The sequence below is a fragment of the Carcharodon carcharias genome, chromosome 20 (genome assembly GCF_017639515.1).
Source record: "Carcharodon carcharias isolate sCarCar2 chromosome 20, sCarCar2.pri, whole genome shotgun sequence".
Lineage (NCBI taxonomy): Eukaryota > Metazoa > Chordata > Chondrichthyes > Lamniformes > Lamnidae > Carcharodon > Carcharodon carcharias.
Genome location: NC_054486.1, coordinates 25,666,382 through 25,685,541, shown reverse-complemented (window position 1 = coordinate 25,685,541; position 19,160 = coordinate 25,666,382). Strand labels below are relative to the sequence as shown.

General features: G+C 44.0%; 1 protein-coding gene and 1 long non-coding RNA gene across 4 annotated transcripts in view; one reads left to right on the top strand and one right to left on the bottom strand.

Annotated features, from left to right (window-relative positions):
• mgaa (MAX dimerization protein MGA a) overlaps positions 1–14,973 on the bottom strand; it is a 115,198-nt gene extending 100,225 nt beyond the window's left edge. For 2 of the 3 annotated variants that reach the window (XM_041214335.1, XM_041214337.1), the window contains exons 1-2: positions 14,044–14,973; positions 7,429–8,624 (exon numbers count right to left, since the gene is read on the bottom strand). In XM_041214335.1, the coding sequence (XP_041070269.1) occupies positions 7,429–8,540 (1,112 nt within the window). In that variant the 5' untranslated portion in view covers positions 8,541–8,624; positions 14,044–14,973. Of the gene's footprint in view, positions 1–7,428; positions 8,625–10,946; positions 11,074–14,043 lie in introns of those variants that run through there. The other variant, XM_041214336.1, reaches the window with a different exon arrangement.
• A 280-nt stretch (positions 14,974–15,253) lies between these two features.
• Positions 15,254–18,260, top strand: LOC121292225. Its single transcript, XR_005946223.1, has 2 exons — positions 15,254–15,578; positions 17,048–18,260. It is a non-coding gene; the product is annotated as an uncharacterized LOC121292225 (long non-coding RNA).
• Positions 18,261–19,160: the final 900 nt, after the last annotated feature.

The window sequence follows — 19,160 nt, the reverse complement described above, 5'->3', positions numbered from 1 at the left end:
AGATTTTGATTGGATACTCTGCTTGACTACCTTTGTTAACCATGGGTGGTTCATCCTTCTCATCGAGTCCTTCTTTTTACCGGGATAAATTTTTGATGAGCACTATGAAATATCTGCTTAAATGTCTGCCACTACTCACCACTGAGCTGTCCTTTAGTCTATTTTCCCAGCCTGCTTTAGACAACTCTTTCTTCATACCTCTGTAATTGCCCTTATTTAAGTTAAGGACACTGGTTTGAGACCTGATTTGCTCTCCCTCAAACTGAATTTGAAATTCTATCATGTTGTGATTGTTACCCCCTAGAGGATTGTTAACTACGATACCTCTTATTAATCCCACCTCATTACACATTATTAGATCTAAAATAGCCTGTTCCTGGGTAGGTTCTGCAATGTATTGCTCTAAGAAACAATTCCTGATGCACTCTATAAATTCGTCTTCAATGTTACCCCTGCCAATCTGATTTGTCCTGTCAATATGCAGATTAAAATCATCCATGACAATTGTAGCGCCCTTCTTATATGCCTCAATTACTTCACGATTTATACTTTGTCCTACAGTGAGGCAACTCTTCGGGGGTGTATAGACGACTCCCACCCCAACTTCTTCCCCTTGTTATTCCTTATTTCCACCCAAACTAATTCCACATCATGATGTTTTGCACCTATATCACTACTCAACAGTGCACTGATACCTTCCTTCATTAATGAAGTTACCCCACCTCCTTTTCTTTTTTGCTTCTTTTTCCAGAACATCGAATACCTTTGCATATCGTGTTCCCAGTCTTGGTCACCCTGCAACCACGTCTCTGTAACAGCTATCACGTCATGTTCATTTATTTCTATTTTTGTTGTCAATTCATCTATTTTGTTACAAATGCTGCGTGCATTCAGATAAAGAGCCTTAAGCTTTGACTTTATAGGATTATTGCTTGTTCTGGTTCTAATTTCTGCTGCACTCTCCTGCATATATTTCCTGCCCCTTCCTGTCACACTTTGATTATCATTTGCTTCTTCACCACACTGCATCTCTGCTTTCTTGTTTCTTTTTGAGTTTTTAAACTTCTCTTTAATTGAACCCTCCCCTCCACTAATTAGTTTAAAGTTCTAACTACAATCCTAGTTATACAATTCACCAGGACACTGTTCAAATGAAGCCCATCCCAACGGAACAGCTCTCTCCTTCCCCAGAACTGGCGCCAGTGCCCCATTAATCAGAACCCATTTCTACCACACCATGAGCCATGCTTTTACATCTCTAATCTTATTTACCCTACGACAATTTGCACGTGGCTCAGGTAGTAATCCAGAAATTAACTTTTGGTTCTGCTTTTTAATTTAGCCCCGAACTGCTCATAGTCCCTCGGCAGAATCTCTTTTCTAGCCTTACCTATGTCATTGGTACCTCCATGGACCACGACAACTGGATCCTTCCCCTCCCATTCCATGTTCATTTCCAGCCCAGAAGAGATGTCCTTAACCTTGGTACCAGGTAGGCAACACAACCTTCAGGACTCTCTGCCTTTGCTGCAGAGAACAGTATCTATTCCCCTATTACTACTACATTTCTCTTTTCTCCCCCCAACTTGAATGGTGCTCTGTGCCATGGTGCTGTGGTCAGTTTGTTCATCCTCCCTGCAGTCTGTGCCCTCGTCCACACTGGGAGCAAGAACCTTGTCATACCTGTTGGACAAGGGCACTGGCTGAGGTGCCCTCCAAGCTAAATTCTGGATCCCCATGCCTGCTTCACAGTCTTATTAATCCCACCTCACACCCTCCTGTCCCTGACCATAGTCCAAATTTGATGTAATTAATCTAAGGGTTGAAGCAGTGTCCAGGAAATTCTCCCCCTCCCTGATGTGTCTTAGAATCCGCAGTTCGGACTCCAGCTCATCAACTCTGAGCCAAAGTTCCTCGAGCAGCCAACATTTGCTGCAGACGTGGTCACCGTGGATCGCACCGGCGTCCATCAGCACCCACATACTACAGCTGCAACATGTCACCTTCCCAGCCATCTCCATTTTATTTAATTAATTAATTTGGGTGTTAAATATTTTAAAAGTGAATTTCTTAACTGTACTCTTCAGGTGTAATAACATCTCCTGAGTTAAACCACTTGGCCAATCATAAGAGACATAGAAGAGATACTCACCAATAGCCTACCCGTTTTCCTTTGACGCCACAGTTCAGCTCGGAAGGGGCACTCTGCCGCTGGTTTTTACCCCCTGCCACCGCTGCCCTTCTTACACAGGTCCGCTCCCGTGTGCTTGTGAGGCAATTTCAAGAAGGTATTTAAGAGTCAAACACATTGCTGTGCATCTGGAGTCAATTGTAGGCAGACCAGGTAAGGATAGCAAATTTCCTTCCCGAAAGGACATTAGTGAACCGGAAAAGATTTTAACGACAATTGATGATCTTTTCATGGTCACCATTACCAAGACTAGCTTTCTATTTCAGATTTATTAATTGAATTCAAATTCCACTAGCTGCCGTGGTGAGATTTGAACCCTTGTCCTCTGAGCATTAGCCTGGGCCTCTGGATTACGAGTCCATTGACATTATCACTACATCATCGTCTCCCCACAAGAAACTCTTTCAGAATCTTGTAGGTTTCAACGAGAGCACCACTCATTTTCTAAATTCTTGAGTTTAGACCAAAATTAATCAGCCTCTCATTTTAGGACATTCCTCTCTCATCCCAGGAGCCAATCTAGTGAACCTTTGTTGCACCGCCTCCAATGCAAGTATATTGTTTCTTAAATATGGAAACCAAAACTGCATCAAGTACTCCAGGTCTGGTTTCAAAGTCCTGTATAATTGTAGCAAGACTTTCTAATTCTTGTACTCAAATCCCCTTTCAATAAACATGTAATCTGCCTTCCTAACTACATGCTTTACCTAAATGCTAATCTTCCGTGCACTTTGTATGAGAACACTCCTTTGAACATCAACCTTTAAAAGTTTCATACCTCTAAGAAATATTCTGCTTTTCTATTCTTACTACCAAAGTGAACATACTCACACTTTTATTCTACGTCATCTACCGCCTTGTTTTCCACTCACTTAAGCTGTCTATGTGTCTTTGTAGCCTCTGTGTCCTCTTCACAGCTTACGTTCCCACCTAGATTTGTATCACCAGCAAGCCTATATAAAGTACATTACACTTGGTCTGTTTGTTTGGAGGCAAGTAGAAGTAGTCTGATGAAGTCAGCATAATGTTATGGGCACATAAAACAATATCACTCTTTAGATAAGCTGGTTGATATCTTGGGAAGCTATGAAATTGCAGATTAAGAACAAGGGTACAAGAGAACATTGAGGCAGGAGTAGGGCAGGAGAGAAACAAATGGGAGGTGGTAGCTGATGGAGAAACCTTATCCTTAAGATGGAGAAACGCATGACTCTTTAGTGATCAAAGTAAAAGTGGGAGTTGGGTAGGGGAAGGTCTGTGGAGAGCAGAAGAAAGGGATCATAGGAGACAGCATGTCACAGAGGCTAGACAAAAGCAAAATACTGTGGATGCTGGAAGTCTGAAAAACATGCAGCAGGTCAGGCAGCACCTATGGACAGAGAAACAAAGTTAACGTTTCAGATCAATGACCTTTCATCAGAACTGGGGAAAGTTAGAAGTGTAATAGGTTTTAAACAAGTAAAAGGGGGAAGGCTGGGAAAAAGGACAAAATGGATGATCTGGATAGGTTGGAAGACAGGAGAGATTAATTGACAAGAGCTGGTAGTGCAGCGTCAAAGGGAGTTGTAATGGGACAAGCAAAGAAACAATTATCTTTCCAGGGCAGGTGTGAACGGCAGAATAATTAACAGTGGCCATCTGAAAGCAAAAACAAGAGTGAAACTGAAACCTGCAAAGAAAATGGAAACAAAACAAGAGCAGACGTTACAGTCAAACTTTTGAACTCAATGTTGAGTCCGGAAGCTATCAAGTGCCTAATCGAAAGGCAAGCTGCTGTTCCTCAAGCTTACATTGAAATTCATTGGAATTTGCAAAAGGCAGAGGATACAGAGATCAGCATGAGAGCAAGGTGGAAAATTAAAATGACAAGTGACCGGAAGATCAGGGAGCAGCCAAGGGTGTCCTATACTTCCTGGAATGCCATAAAATAGCATGAAAATTTGGAAAGGGAAAGAAAGTGATACGATTTTAGGCACAGAGTGTGTTTATAATGGTGGTGACTGTCACCATGTCATAATTACTATGTGAAGCAGATAGCAACCTTCAGCATCCACAGGTGCAATTCAACATGGGACTCTGGATATTACTGTTAGCAATTTCCTGCAGCTCCACAGGGTGCACTGAAGCAGTCTTCGCAAATGCAATAAATACAGAATCACTGAGTTGACATGAATATTTCATGCGCCATTCTCATAAAAATCACTGAAAATACTAAGCCTTGTTGAATGAGATGTAACTGAATTTTTAAACGGCATACCCAGCCATAATTAATAACCTCTGACCTGGAAAAACTAGTTTTATACATGTAGAGTATCATTCTCTTTGTTCCATGATAAAAATTCCATGAGTTTTAATTTTTCTGTTAACATTTGATATTTCATCTTCCACCTTAACCCCATGTGTATATCCCAATCTTTATTTTGCTTTCTGTGAAATGGTTAAAAAGTAAACCATAATTCGTGATTTTAACTTCCTGGTTTGCTGTCTGTAAGAGTCCTTCAAACTGATTGGCTGCTCAGCCTGCTTGATGACTTTACTCAGCACCACTGACCACTGTTCCCCTATAGATGACCCAGATTGAAAGTCACGTTGGAATAGGGGAAATTGACGTTCTAGGTCCCACTAAACCTTTGTGGGCAACTTTCTTCAAGATCAGTAGCATCCACCATGCCTTTAGCTTTGACTGCAAAATTCGGTCCATTCCCTTAATTCAGTAAGCTAGGTCCAGAAGTGAACAAGGACAGGTGTGCTCCAATGAGCAGTTTTCTGATTTAAGGGCACAGAAAGGAGAATCGTTCTAACAGAATCGGAGATTGATGGGGGCTCAAAGAGGACAACAATACTGAAAGCAGAAGCATGGAACAAATTGCATGAAAGATGTGTGGAGGTGGGTGAAATTGAAGACATCTGGACTATCAGAGGGTTCTGGGACAACAGCAGAGTCACATTTTCTTTCAAGGAGGCAGTTGCTTTGAGATAAGTTTAAAGTAGGCAAGGCAATATGTATACAAACAGAAATCGAAGTGATTAAAGATGGCTTTGGTGAAGACAGAGCTTTGGATGGGGCAAGATCTCTAGAGATGACACAATCAAGAGCTGGGCTATATGTAGGAGGGAGAGTTGAGGGCAGGAACCAAGGGAAATAAGGGGAAAGGGGGCATGGAGAATTTGCAAAGAAAGTTAAAATCACCAAGGGTAAAAGTTTCCTTGCTGCAAGGCAGAATGTTTCCAGAAGACTTGAAGGGCAGTAGACAAATCAAATTAATATTATAATGCACTGAAGTAGCAACAGAAACTTGAGGCAGTGAATTCCTGGCCTAACTGCTACAACCAACCTAGAGCACCAGAGTACCTAAGCACTTATTGCGTTATTCATTAAAACCAAGTCAAAATGCTCAGCAGAAGCATACAAGTTATTTCAAGTATCTGCCATGGAATGCTGAGAAGACCCTCCACACATATTAATTGTATATCAACTGTGTTTAATTACCTGCAGGTGCAGGGCATTAATTGGAGTTTCACTTCGCATATAAAAGAGACACTTATTGAAATTGCTGAACGGTTGGGTTAGGTGTATGATTGTAATGTTTCATTTTGTAAATAAATGTAAGACGGAGTAGAGATTGATTCTAGTACTTCCTTTGCCAACTGGTGTTGCAGTATAGAACATTAACCCACAAAGGTGACTACATATGTAGAGGGGGGCACCAATTTTCACTGGCAGATTCCAGTTGGCAAAGTAATATGTTTGGTATGTTCTATTATACAGTTTGCTAATCGCTTTAGTGAGTTTACATAACATTTCCTTGCAAGAAACAAAGATTTCAATTCCCCAACTGAAAGTGTTTTTATTCTACCTTTAGTCAAAGTAGTACTTTCTTTGAAAGCTGGGAACAGTCAGAGAGAATTTCAAGTAGATTGCAGGTGGTTTTATCTGCATGCCAAAGTAGAGAAGATAGGCCAATCACAATGGCATGCAATTCACTGGTCTTGAATACTGAAATTAAATGCAACTGTCTTGAGTGAAGAGAATCCAGGCTGAAGCAAAATTACTAGGTCAAATGTATCTGAGATAAGCTTGCTTAACACAAGATTCAAATTCTACATGGATATTACTTATCAAATTGTTCAACTTTCCAGGCACCATTCACGAATTGGGATAAGTGTTCAACTGAACGTGCTGCTGAGGTAGAGCAACAGTTTGCAACAAAATACACAGGACTACACTGATAAACCACTCTTGTTTATGTGCTGCTCTGTCCTGATTTTATTCATCTCCTCACAAGAAAGAAATGCTAAGTTTCTCTTAGCCACCCAACAACAAATTCAACAGAGGTAGCTATACCATCTTTCAGTACATTTGTTACACTGTCAGGCAAACAACTATTCAGCATAACACACCAAATGCAGGAAAATCCAATGTTCTGAAATGAGAGCTGAACATAAACTCTAACTTTGAAATGGATTAGAACTGCCATTAATTGCAATGCCAAGCATCTCACAGACTAACAATGCCACTTTCCAATTTGCCACTTACTTGATTTGCACTATGTATTAACTTGCCTATTCTTTCGTTAAACCCTACTAGCTAATCTTCTTCACAATAGCACATAGGAGGTCTCTACTGTAAGAAACTTAATAGGTGTTTGAAGGTTGAATAACCCAATGGTTATTCAGTCTTCAAACACTGTCCTTTTACTGCTGAAATCTCATACTGACATGAAAAATTACCTTTCCTCTCACTTATTGAGCTTAGGGCTAAGCAAAACAAATTCAGAACACACATTCTAGTTCGCAATGGGAACACCCAGAAACATTAAAATAGTTCATTAGAATAATTTATAGAAGCCACAAGGCCCAGATTGAAAATGGTAATGTCACACTGTTGTAGTGGAGGCACTTTTGAGGTTAGAGTTGGGGCAGTATTGATGCACCTCTAACTCCTCATTCAACCTATCCTGTAATTCTCGTGAGCATGCTTGATGGAGGGAGGCATTGAGGGACTTTTACTGATCTTGGTGAGTATGAAGTGTATCAAAGCAAGTAAAGAAAAAGAGCCAACTACCTCAACATTACAAACAATAGACGGCATGTTTTTAAAGAGATAGATTTTTATTGTCAGTATAAAATGAAGGGGGTCATCTTGCTGTCATGGGGTAGCCAAATTTGAAAAACTGCTAAAACATTAAAACAAGGAGGTATAGCAGATCTGTTGTTCTTTCAAAGCCTTTGCTTACCTTTCAGTTGTCCTCTTCTGCCTCATGCCCATTCCTGCAACAAATTCACTTGTTTTTGGTATCTCGGCTTCTAGGGACCCTTCCTCTTCGTCAGTGTTATATAATTCCCCATCAAAACTTGCACCTGGAGATGCGTGGATATCACCCTGCATCTTCCTGTGCTCAGACTGCGTTTCAGATTGTTCCTCACTTTTAATTTTAAAGTGCCCACTGGGCTCAGTTATCACACTTCTGGAAGAAGCAGAATCATCACTACAACCTCCGTCTGTTGATTCATTGCTCCGGTGCCTCAACTCCCGCATGGGTCTACTGTTTAGCCCATCATCTCGAAAGCCTTTTGCAAATGGATTGAAGTCAATCTTCAGTTGAGTGATCTTTATGTTCTGATATGCAGTCACAGCTACAAACTCTGTCTGTGGGAAAGTGAAGGTGAGTACATTTGGGCCATTGAGAGGAATTACATCAGTGAGTTTGTCAGCAGGAATGACATGCAAGCGTGGCAGGTACCGATGCATGGAATGCAGGATGATGTGTCCTTCTTGGTCTAGAGTATTGTTGGTAAGTTTCAGTTTGTAAAAGGAGATGGGTTGCCTCATCCAGTAGCTCCCACTGGAAGGTGAATTAGGATGAATGTACACCCTGCCAAGGACATGTGGTTCCGCTTTACCATTTACCTCCCACCAGCGCCCATTCCACTTGTAGCGGTGGTTGTCAACGGGAGCGATATCCATCACTAGGATGTACTTCCTTGAAGAATCTAGCCCCGAGATGCAGAATCTACAATTTGGGAACATGCGCCGGCCATGTTTTGTTAAGATCATCTCTGTGCCACGCTTGTAAAACTGACTCCACATCTCCTGGTTCTCTAAGGTGACGCAGACATTTCCAGAGTGGCACTCAAATGGGTGGCGGACTCTCCCTGGTCCCAATTTATTTCTTTTCTCCAGGATGCAACCGACACCCCCAAGTTCTTGTTTAGCCACCAACATGCTACGCTCAGTGCCACCACTACCAGGTGCCTGCTTGAGAATGACAAAGTATGCAGCGGGTGTGCCCGAGTTTGGTGAAGTGTTGGTCTCTTGCTTTGCATACACTAATTGCTGATTCTCCATATTCTTTGGAGGTCAAAGCCCATTCGTGAGAGAAAGACAGAGAAGAGATCCAAACCTGTCGTCAAGAGAGGCCCATTTACCGCCCTGTAAGATACAAACAAAAACATTTACAGCATGAAATAAAATTCCAACAGGATCTCAAGCTCAATTTCTCTGCACCCATGGTAGCAGCTCACAATCCCAAGTTTCCAAAGAACTCCAACTCTCAGCTCCAAGTTAAAATGTATCAGTGCCATACAGTGAATTCTGATACTAAAAGGGGAGCTTCCTGGCAGGGAATGAAATTTAATAATTTCAGGTAATTGTTACATTATTGTATGTTGCTTGCATGGTCTTTGGTTGGATCCACTTTCCTGATATGGATCACTTTCAATTAGGGCCCCTGATGTATATCCTCTATATCCATAAAGCAGGCTGAGATACGCAACATTTAATTTTCCTAGTGTATTTCTTCAACTAACGAACATATGAATTAGGAGCAAGAGTAGGCAGTGTTGAACAATGCATCACAAACCAGAAGCAAGAAACCCAGTGCACTAAAAGGCGGGCAGAAACTAACAAACCATATCTGAGCATCCACTAGTCTTAAGGCCCTGTAACTAGTGAGTAACATGGAAAGTTTATTCAGTAGCAAAGTGATCGCCAAGTCCAAATAAATTGTGTTATTACCTTGTTAGTCATCTTTCCAATACTATATTTTTAAATAGGACACACTACTCTAGTATCAGAAAAAGGTATTGATATAAATTAACTTTTGTTTGTTACCTTCTAACCCAGAGCCAAAATTAAGATTTTCCATTCATATTTCATTCGCAAACAATTAGTGAAAGAGAACTTGCAACACCCAAACCAGTTCCATAACGAAAGAAAATGAAGTTCACATCTGTGCATGCCACGCATGGGAGTGTACAAAAGCCTAATGTCCATGACTGTTAATACAACAACATAGCATAAGAACAAGGAGCAGGAGTAGGCTGATTCAATCAATGCAATAGAACTTCCTGAAAACAATAATCAGGTAAATAAAAATTTTCAACTGCAAATTAAATCAGTCACATCAGTCAGTTTACAAACATCACTGAAAAGTTACACAAGTGACTAACTAGTGTCTAACCATTTTCCAAACACATTATTTGAAATATGAACTTAAATACACAGAAATACACAGCATATGTATATCTGGCAGAATAAAAATTACAAATAGTAATCTTGGCATATTAACAGCAATAAAATGCACCATGACTGACACTGCTATAGGCACAATGGTAACACTGAAGTATTCCAAGATCGTCAGTTTCCCAGTGCAATTATAAACTGTTTCAGTTTCAAACCTAGGCACTTCAGCTACATATAGTATCCCCTCAACAAGATACCAGATGATATTTCATTCCCGAGCATCTAATATTATTTAAAAACTATTCAAACCTCTCAATTACATTCCAGCAACTTTCTCCCAGGCATCTATTATTCTACAACATATAAACCTACTGAATTTTTTCAAATTGAATTCCAGCCTGTAACTCACTTCTAAACACATTTAATTCAGTACATATGAAATTGAGGAAAAAATTAACATTTTGCAATATTTCGCTGGCTATTTGATGTAAACTCCATTTAAACAAATATGGCATACTGCTTACTTCCAAAAGAAATGAAGAAATAGAAGTTCATTTCTGGCCTTTTGCACATTCACAATTTCCTTTGCTCCACTGCTGGCAGCTATGTCTTCTGCTATCTAGGTCCCTTGCACTGATGGCCTCTGTAAAACTCACTGCCTCTCTCCTCTCCTTTAAGTCTCTTTAAAACCTAACCCAGAATTTGAACACCTGTCCTTATTTCCTTTTATGAATTGATGTGATTTTTTTGGTCTGATAAAGCTCCAATGATGTGCCTTAGGATATTTTATGCACTAAAGGTGCTATACAAACGTAAGTTGTTAAACAAAATGGTCAGTCTCCATTTGTGCTATCATTATGCATGCAATTTCAATATTTGTCAACATTGAAGATACCTAACAACAGAACATAAAATGCAAATGATAATAACTAAATCAGATTCTTGAGTTTTGTGACATTCCTAAAGGTCGCAGTTCCTGCGACCAAAAATATGTTTATCTGTTGTGTAGTACAGTATTTAAGTTATCTCAAAATATTGGTATGACGTATTAAAAGTGACACATTAAATTTATGAACTAGAAAACAGAAAATCTAAAATTCTGTTTCTCTATTGGCAAGTTGGTATTGGTTTTGTTGTGGTTCCTCCAAACGCTGATTTTTTTTAAGAATTATAAACAAGCCCACAAATCAGCCCAATCCTGGGTCTACTAATATCACAGTCAACCAATGTGCTTTTCAGATCTCCAATCTGCAAAACGACATAATCCAACTTGTGCAAATACCTACTTACATATAATAATTATCCACGGTGCAAAACCGATGAAAACTTGGCTCTGTTCAGCAGAGTCTGATTACACCACACGGACCAGAGGAAGCGTGTGGAGGGTGCAATGTCCCTCTAAAGAGGAGGCTGAGTGACTAGGTATTGAAATCGACAGACAGCGTGCTTCGCTCGATTTTTCTTGCCTGGTTTAGGCAGGTTTGACTCTGGAGGTCCCTGCAGCGCCTAAGAACCGGTGGATCAGGCGGTCACCGGGAAGGCGGTGGGTGGTTGTTTCGGTGCCGCTCCCCTGTCCGTACACATTAAGCTGTCGTACCCGGTCTCACCGTTTCCTCCTCACCACGTGAACGGGAGTTGTTGCCGCCTCAGGCCGCTCCAATCGAGCTCCCCGACCTGATTTGGCGCCTTCCTCGATCCACCTCGGGCCCGACTCTGAACTTTCAATACCCCAACCCCACAAACTCCTCTCGCCGATCTTTGGAACATGATAACCCGTCCCTTCCCCCACCCCACAGATCCCATCCAGGGGGTGATACGGCGGCGGCCAGGAGCAGCTCAGCCGAGCGGCCCTAGACTCGGCAACATTGTTAGCGTTCACATTGAGAAAAGACAGCGGGGGCTGGAGGGCTCAGAGCCCGGGATAATAACCCACCAAACACCCCCACCCTGGGGGTCAGAACCCGGCATAATAACCCCCAATAAACATCCCGGCCCTGGGGGCCAGAGCCCGAGATAATAACCCCCAATAAACACCCCAACCCTGGAGGGGTCAGAGCCCGGGATAATAACCCCAAATAAACACCCCGACCCTTGGGGGGCGGGGGGTGTCAGAGCGCAGAATAACAACCCCCACCCCGGGAATCATGTGTGTGTTATTATCACGTGTGGAAATGCCCACCCCGGACTCGGTCACACAATCCAACCTGGGAGTCCCCACCCTTTGAAATGCTCTTGGCCCCAAGGGGCCAAGGCCACTTGTTTGTTCTGCCGGGGCTCGGATTTTTCTCTCAGTTTTGCGGCTGATGAAGCCCCGTTCCGGTGCCTCCCCAAGAATTCCTTCCTTTCAGTTGAAATCCCAGTGACTGTTGGGGGTGAGAGGAAACGACAGAAGCCTTACTGTCCTCCTCCCCCTCCTCTCCGGACAGGAAGTGGGTGGTTCTACCCAAAGTGCCCCGATTGTCAAATTGGAGGAGATCCCGGCCTCTGATCCCCAAAGTGGTGATGCTTGGGGAGGGTATTGTCCCGGGCTTATCCCAGGGTCGGGGTGTTTCAGGGTTGAGGAGGTTCTTGTCCTGGGATCTGATTTTCAGGGTTTGGGGAGGTTATTGTTTGGGCTCTGATCCCAGGGTCGGGGTGTTTGGGTCTTGGGGAGGTTATTGTCCTGGGATGTTTTTCAGGGTTTGGGGAGGTTATTTGTTTGGGCTCTGATCCCAGGGTCGGGGTGTTTGGGTGTTGGGGAGGTTATTGTCCTGGGATGTTTTTCAGGGTTTGGGGAAGTTATTGTTTGGGCTCTGATCCCAGAGTCGGGGTGTTTAGGAGGTTATTGTCCTGGGATCTGATTTTCAGGGTTTGGGGAGGTTATTTGTTTGGGCTCTGATCCCAGGGTCGGGGTGTTTGGGTGTTGGGGAGGTTATTGTCCTGGGATCTGTTTTTCAGGGTTTGGGGAGGTTATTTGTTTGGGCTCTGATCCCAGAGTCGGGGTGTTTAGGAGGTTATTGTCCTGGGATCTGATTTTCAGGGTTTGGGGAGGTTATTGTTTGGGCTCTGACCCTAGGGTTGGGGTGTTTGGGGAGGTTATTGTCCTGGGATCTGATTTTCAGGGTTTGGGGAGATTATTTGTTTGGGCTCTGATCCCAGGGTTGGGGTGTTTGGGGCTTGGGGAGGTTATTGTCCTGGGATGTTTTTCAGGGTTTGGGGAGGTTATTGTTTGGGCTCTGATCCCAGGGTCAGGGTGTTTGGGTGTTGGGGAGGTTATTGTCCTGGGATCTGTTTTTCAGGGTTTGGGGAGGCTACTGTTCGGGCTCTGATCCCAGGGTCGGGGTGTTTGGGGGTTGGGGAGGTTATTGTCCTGCGATCTGTTTTTCAGGGTTTGGGGAGGTTATTGTTTGGGCTCTGATCCCAGGGTCAGGGTGTTTGGGAGGTTATTGTCCTGGGATCTGATTTTCAGGGTTTGTGGAGGTTATTGTTTGGGCTCTGTTCCCAGGATCGGGGTGTTTGGGGGTTGGGGAGGTTATTGTCCTGGGATCTGTTTTTCAGGGTTTGGGGAGGTTATTTGTTTGGGCTCTGATCCCAGAGTCGGGGTGTTTGGGAGGTTATTGTCCTGGGATCTGATTTTCAGGGTTTGGGGAGGTTATTGTTTGGGCTCTGACCCTAGGGTCGGGGTGTTTGGAGAGGTTATTGTCCTGGGATCTGATTTTCAGGGTTTGGGGAGATTATTTGTTTGGGCTCTGATCCCAGGGTTGGGGTGTTTGGGGCTTGGGGAGGTTATTGTCCTGGGATGTTTTTCAGGGTTTGGGGAGGTTATTGTTTGGGCTCTGATCCCAGGGTCAGGGTGTTTGGGTGTTGGGGAGGTTATTGTCCTGGGATCTGATTTTCAGGGTTTGGGGAGATTATTTGTTTGGGCTCTGATCCCAGGGTCGGGGTGTTTGGGGAGGTTGTTCCATACGTGTCAACACGAAAATATGCTGTTTGTTGCCACTCTCCCCAGAACCGACTGATACTCTGAATTTACATCCCGGATTTCACACTTCGAAGCTAGTTCCCCTCCACCCCGCCCCTCCCACCAACCCTCTTTTCAACCCGCAATCTTCCCAGACATGGGCTCCCGGTCAAGCCACAGGCCTCTCGACTTAGAAGCGCACACGATGCCGAAAGAGATCTGCAGGAATTGCAAATTGAGGATTGTAAACTCCCGCCTTACCTTGATAAGGCAGGCACTTCTGCAGTAGTGCACAGGAGTTACAAATATAAGCGTACAGTTCAGTGCTTCTCTTAAAGAAATAAAAATAAATAAGCGAACAGCCTCCCCGTACACATTCCATTGCCATTTAAAACTTCGGGAGGTGAAATCAAGGCGTTGCTAAGGTTTAAAAGTGAGACATCTTACCCTCTGGTATGAAAAACAGCCCCAGCACCCGAGTGTCTCTTGCAAACTCACGTCCATCAACGAGACCCTTCAACCCAGGAGCGGTCGGTGCCGATCACCAAAACAAACTCTTCTACCGATGGCAAGTCCTCCCTCCTATTTTCTGGCCACTGAGCCTCGATGCTCACCAGGAACCTCCGTGCTCCTCATTACCGGGTAGTGTGGGCATTTGGACAGGGATGGGGAGTGGTACCCGATACCACCCCAGCTAGTGCTGGATGACCCTGTCCTTGCAATGACCCACCGACCTCTTCTCCAAAAGGAGGGAGAGGGGGCAGGATTTTTCGCATGCGGCTTTCCCAGACTCCGGGAAAGGGCGGCTCCCACTAGGTGCTAATTTCTGCAGCTCACTAACTCCTCCCTGATGGCGAATTTCCTCCGCTAAAGAAAACGCCCCTTTTTCCACGGCCACCCCTTGCGGCTCTCGTCGCTTTCTTCCTTCCTTCCCACTGTTTCTAAGCTCAGGGCTGCTTTACTTGCTCTTCATCCCCGTCTGAGGCCGCACTCTCCCCGGATCCCGCTCTAATTTTCCCCCTCCCCCACACCTCTCTCGCTATCACGTGCTCCCTCCCTTGTTTTGTTGCTGCTGCCCCGAAGCCGCCCGTCGACCGGTGCACCTCGGGAAGGTGGAGGAGTCGAGTAGGAGGAGCAGCTGCCTGCCTGGGCGGTTAGTGGCGCCCAGCGCGCGTGTGAAAACCAGGGGCCTGCCCGTGCGCGCGCGTGCCTACTCCTTCACCCACTTCACACGCGACACCAAAGGGGAAAAAAAATTGCAAACCCCTCCCATCTACGATATCTTTTTCAGTCACCCCCAACCCACGGGCTTTCTAATCGCTTTTCTCCGTTTACACAACCCAAACGCCTGTTTCTTCCGCTCCAACTCTATATCTGCGTGTGACCTAACGGCTCGAAACATGCGTGCGCACTGACGCTCGCGGCAGCAGTGCGCATGCGCCGTGGGCCAGACTACCGAATGCGCCTGCGCACTCCCGCCCCTCCTCGGGCCACCCAGCCCGAATTCCGCCCCCGGCACGCATGCGCGGCGGGCAACACTGCCCTTTCGCTGTCAGTAGCGCATGCGCGGAGGTGATGGTGGAAGGGGGCGTATGTGCCTCGAGGATAGAGGCGCGAGGGGCCCTTTTACGCATGCGCAGCTCCCGGTGGGGTTAGATACTGGACGGGATACGAGCAACTCGGGAGCCCAAGATGTTTGTGCAAAACAATAATGCTGACGATGCACGGGACTCCCATAATGGGGTAGGGGGTGGATGCAAGTAGGTTCACGCCCCCCAAAGAGCTACCCAGTAGAGGAACACTGGCTGAGAACTTTGCAGACAGAGCGGGAAGCACGCAGTACCCTTGCCATCACTGTAACACTTTAGCAGCGTGATCACAATGTATCCAGCGTTCATTCACACAGGCAGCACAGCCAGACTCCACCCAGACTCCACCCAGGTCACGAAAGCCGCCCTTCATGCATTAACCGGAGTTTTAATGTATGTATGAATCCTTATTTTCCCTAACGATATTCTTCCACTTTGAAGTGATAACGTTTATCATTCTCTTCGCCTGTGATAGTCCTTCTGTAGAAAGTGTTGGAGTCGTCAAAGGCGCCATATAAATGCTTCCTTCTTAGATGCCCGTGTGTCGTAAGGGAATTGATGGTGACCTGTGGCGTACCTTGTTTGCATACAGGAAGTTCTTTATTCTTTAGTGAGGATATTTCCATGCATCAAGCCTACGTTTATATTCTTACGAGTCATGTCTTTTTAACACTTAGCAGTTGCAGGAAAGAGATAACTCGAAAAGGGTCCAAATAGCTGCATACCCGGCCAAATAATTTGCAAAAGAAAATATCCGCTATGATAGTGGCGAGAAAATACTGGATCTCCACTCCTGGTGATATGACGCACTCCCAGGCATCCATCACTATTTCATGTACACACAAACATACGTTCCTTTCAGTCATTAACTAAGTTCCACGTTTGTAGCTCCTTATATTCTGGAGGAGGAATACAATAGGAACGCATATGTTATGTTAGCCTTTATTGCAAGGGAGTTGGACTGATAAGGAAGTGTTGCTGCAATTATATAGGACTTTGGTACGACCACGCCTGGAGTACCACGTATAGTTTTGATCTTATGGAAGCAACGATATGGTGTGCTTACTTGCTTTAGAGGGGATGCAACTAAGGTTCACACTTCCTGTCTTATGAGGAGACATGGTACAATGGGCCTATGTTCTCTAAGGTTTAGGAGAGTGAGAAGTGATCTCTGCAATATATTTAGAATTCTTAGAGGGCCTCTCAGATGGCAAATGGTTATTTTCCCTGGCCGGAGAATCTGGAACCAAGGACCAAAGTCTCAGCATAAGGGATTAACAATTTGGGACTGAGATTAGAAAAAAGTTTCTTCACTTAGGGCTGTGAATCTTTGGAATTATCTACCACACAGGGCTCTGGATGCTCAGTCATTAAGTATATTCAAGACTGAGATTGATAGACTATTGGGCATTAAGAGAACCAAGGGATATTGGAATAGGATGAGATGTGTAGTTCATGTAGAAGTTCAATCATTGTGTTATTGAATGGCGAAGCAGAGTCAAGCAGCTGTTTGGCCTTCTCCATTATTTTGTATGTTCTTAAAAATTCAAACCTTTTGATTAGGTTCCACTCTATAGGTTACTACAAGACAATCCTACTATTAATAAATACAGAAAGCTTCCAAACTCCTGGTATCCAGCTCGTAAAGCCAGTGCTCTGCATAGGAATCATCCAAACCCCTGGCTTGGGTTCCAATCTGTAATACTTTGGATTAGATAATGCATAATTTAAAGTACACTATGGACCAAAACGAATGTCATGTACTCAGAGGATTCATTTGCAAACTTTAAAAAATGTTAAAAATTTTAAAATGTTTAAAAAAAGTAAAAATATTAATAACACTTAATTTTCTTCTTTGATAGGCGCAATTGACCAGAAGTTGAATTGGACCAGCTACCTAAATTCCATGGATACAAGAACCGGTCAGAAGCTGGATACACTGCAGCAATTGGCTTGTCTACTGACTCCCCAAAGCCTCTTCAACAGCTGCAAGACAAGAGTCAGGAGTGTGATGAAATACTCTCCACTTGTGTAGATAGGTGTGGGTCCAACAACACTCAAGAAGCTCAACACCATCCAGGATAAAGCATCCTGCTTGGTCAACACCCCAACCACTGACTTAAACATCCACTTCTTCCAGCACTGGTGTATCAAGGTGCGATGTGTACTATCTACAGGATGCATTGCAGTAACACACCAAGGCATCTTTGCAGCACCTTCCAAATCCATGGCCTCCACCACCTAGAAGGACAAAGACAACAGCCACATGGGAACAACAACACTTCCAGTTACCCTACAAGTTACACACCATCCCAATTGAATCCAGAATCACTGTTCCTTCATCGTCGCAGGGTCAAATCCTGGAGCTCCCTGCCTAACAGCACTATGTTGGTGTACTTTCACCATAAAGACTTGCAGCAGTTCAAGAAGAAGATCACTACCACCTTCTCAAGGGCAGCTAGGTAGTGTGGGCCTTACCAACGATGCCCAAATCCTAAGATTAAATATTTTTTTAAAGTTCTTGTTAAACACAATTTAGTAACACTTGTTACATTTGGTAATGCAATGTGTTACAGTAATACGCGATACTATTTTGATATGTATCACCACAAATCCCGCTGTTTGCTTCTTCCACCATTGGTAGCATTATGACACTCGCTCTCAATTCTGTCTCTATCCATTTTCTTTACTTCAGAGGTAGATGATTGTGGTCATTGGAAGTCAGCCTTCTCAGCACCAGGACAGCACTGCAGGAGTTCCTCAGGGCAGTGTCATAGGTTCAGTCATCATCAATGCTCAATCAATTACCTTGCCTCCATCATAAGGTCAGAAGTGGGGATGTTCATTGCGCATAATGATTGAATGCTGTATAGTTCCATTCGCAGTTCCTCAGATAATGAAGTAATCCATGCCTTCATGCAGCAAACCTGAACAACATTCAGGCTTGGGCTGATCAGTAGTAACTAACATTTGCACCATGCAAGTGTCAGGAAATGACCATTTTCAACGAGAGAGTCTAACCACTTCCCCTTGACGTTCAATGGCTTTACAATAATAAAGTACCCCATATCAATATCCTGATGGGATCATCATTGACCAGAAATGTAACTGGACCAGCCATATAAATACTGTGGGTACAAGAACAGTTCAGAGTCTGCGTATTCTGTGGTGAGTAACTCACCTCCTGATTCCCCAAAGCCTGTCCACCATCCACAAGGCTCAAGTCAGGAGTATGATGAAATACTCTCCACTTGCCTGGATACAGGCACCTCCAACAAAACTCAAGAACTTAACACCATCTCAGACAAAGCCAACTTGGCCAGCAGCCCATCCACCATCTTAAACATTTATTCCCTGTACCACCCATGCAATGTGTTTGCAGTGTGTCCAATATACAAGATACACTGCAGCATTCACCAAGGCTCCTTCAACAGCAACTTCCAGTGCAAGACCTCTACCATCTAGAAGAGCAAAAGCAGCGGGTGCATGGGAATACCACCGCCTCTAAATTCCCCTCCAAGTCACCCACCACCCTGACTTGGAAATATACCAGCATTCCTTTGGATACAACTTGTCATTTTCCCTTGGATTCCATAGCCTTTTAATTTCCTGACCAGTCTGCCATGTAGGACTTCGTCAAAAGTCTTGCTAAAATCCATGTAGGCAACCTCAAATGCGCTACCTTCATTAATCTTCTTTGTTACCTCCTCAAAAACTCAATGTGGCAGACACAAACTTCCCTTAACAAATCCATGCTGACTTTCTTTGATTAACCTGTACCTTTCTAAATGGCAATTAATTTAATACTGTCCTATAGATTTTTTCCCGGTATATTGCTTACTGGCCTGTTATTAATCAGGTTATACCTTTCTCCTTTTTTACACAATGGTACAATGTTGACAGTTCTTTAATCTTCTGGCACCACAACTGTTGTTAAACCGTCCGTGTCTCCTCCTTAAATGCTATGGCACTGAT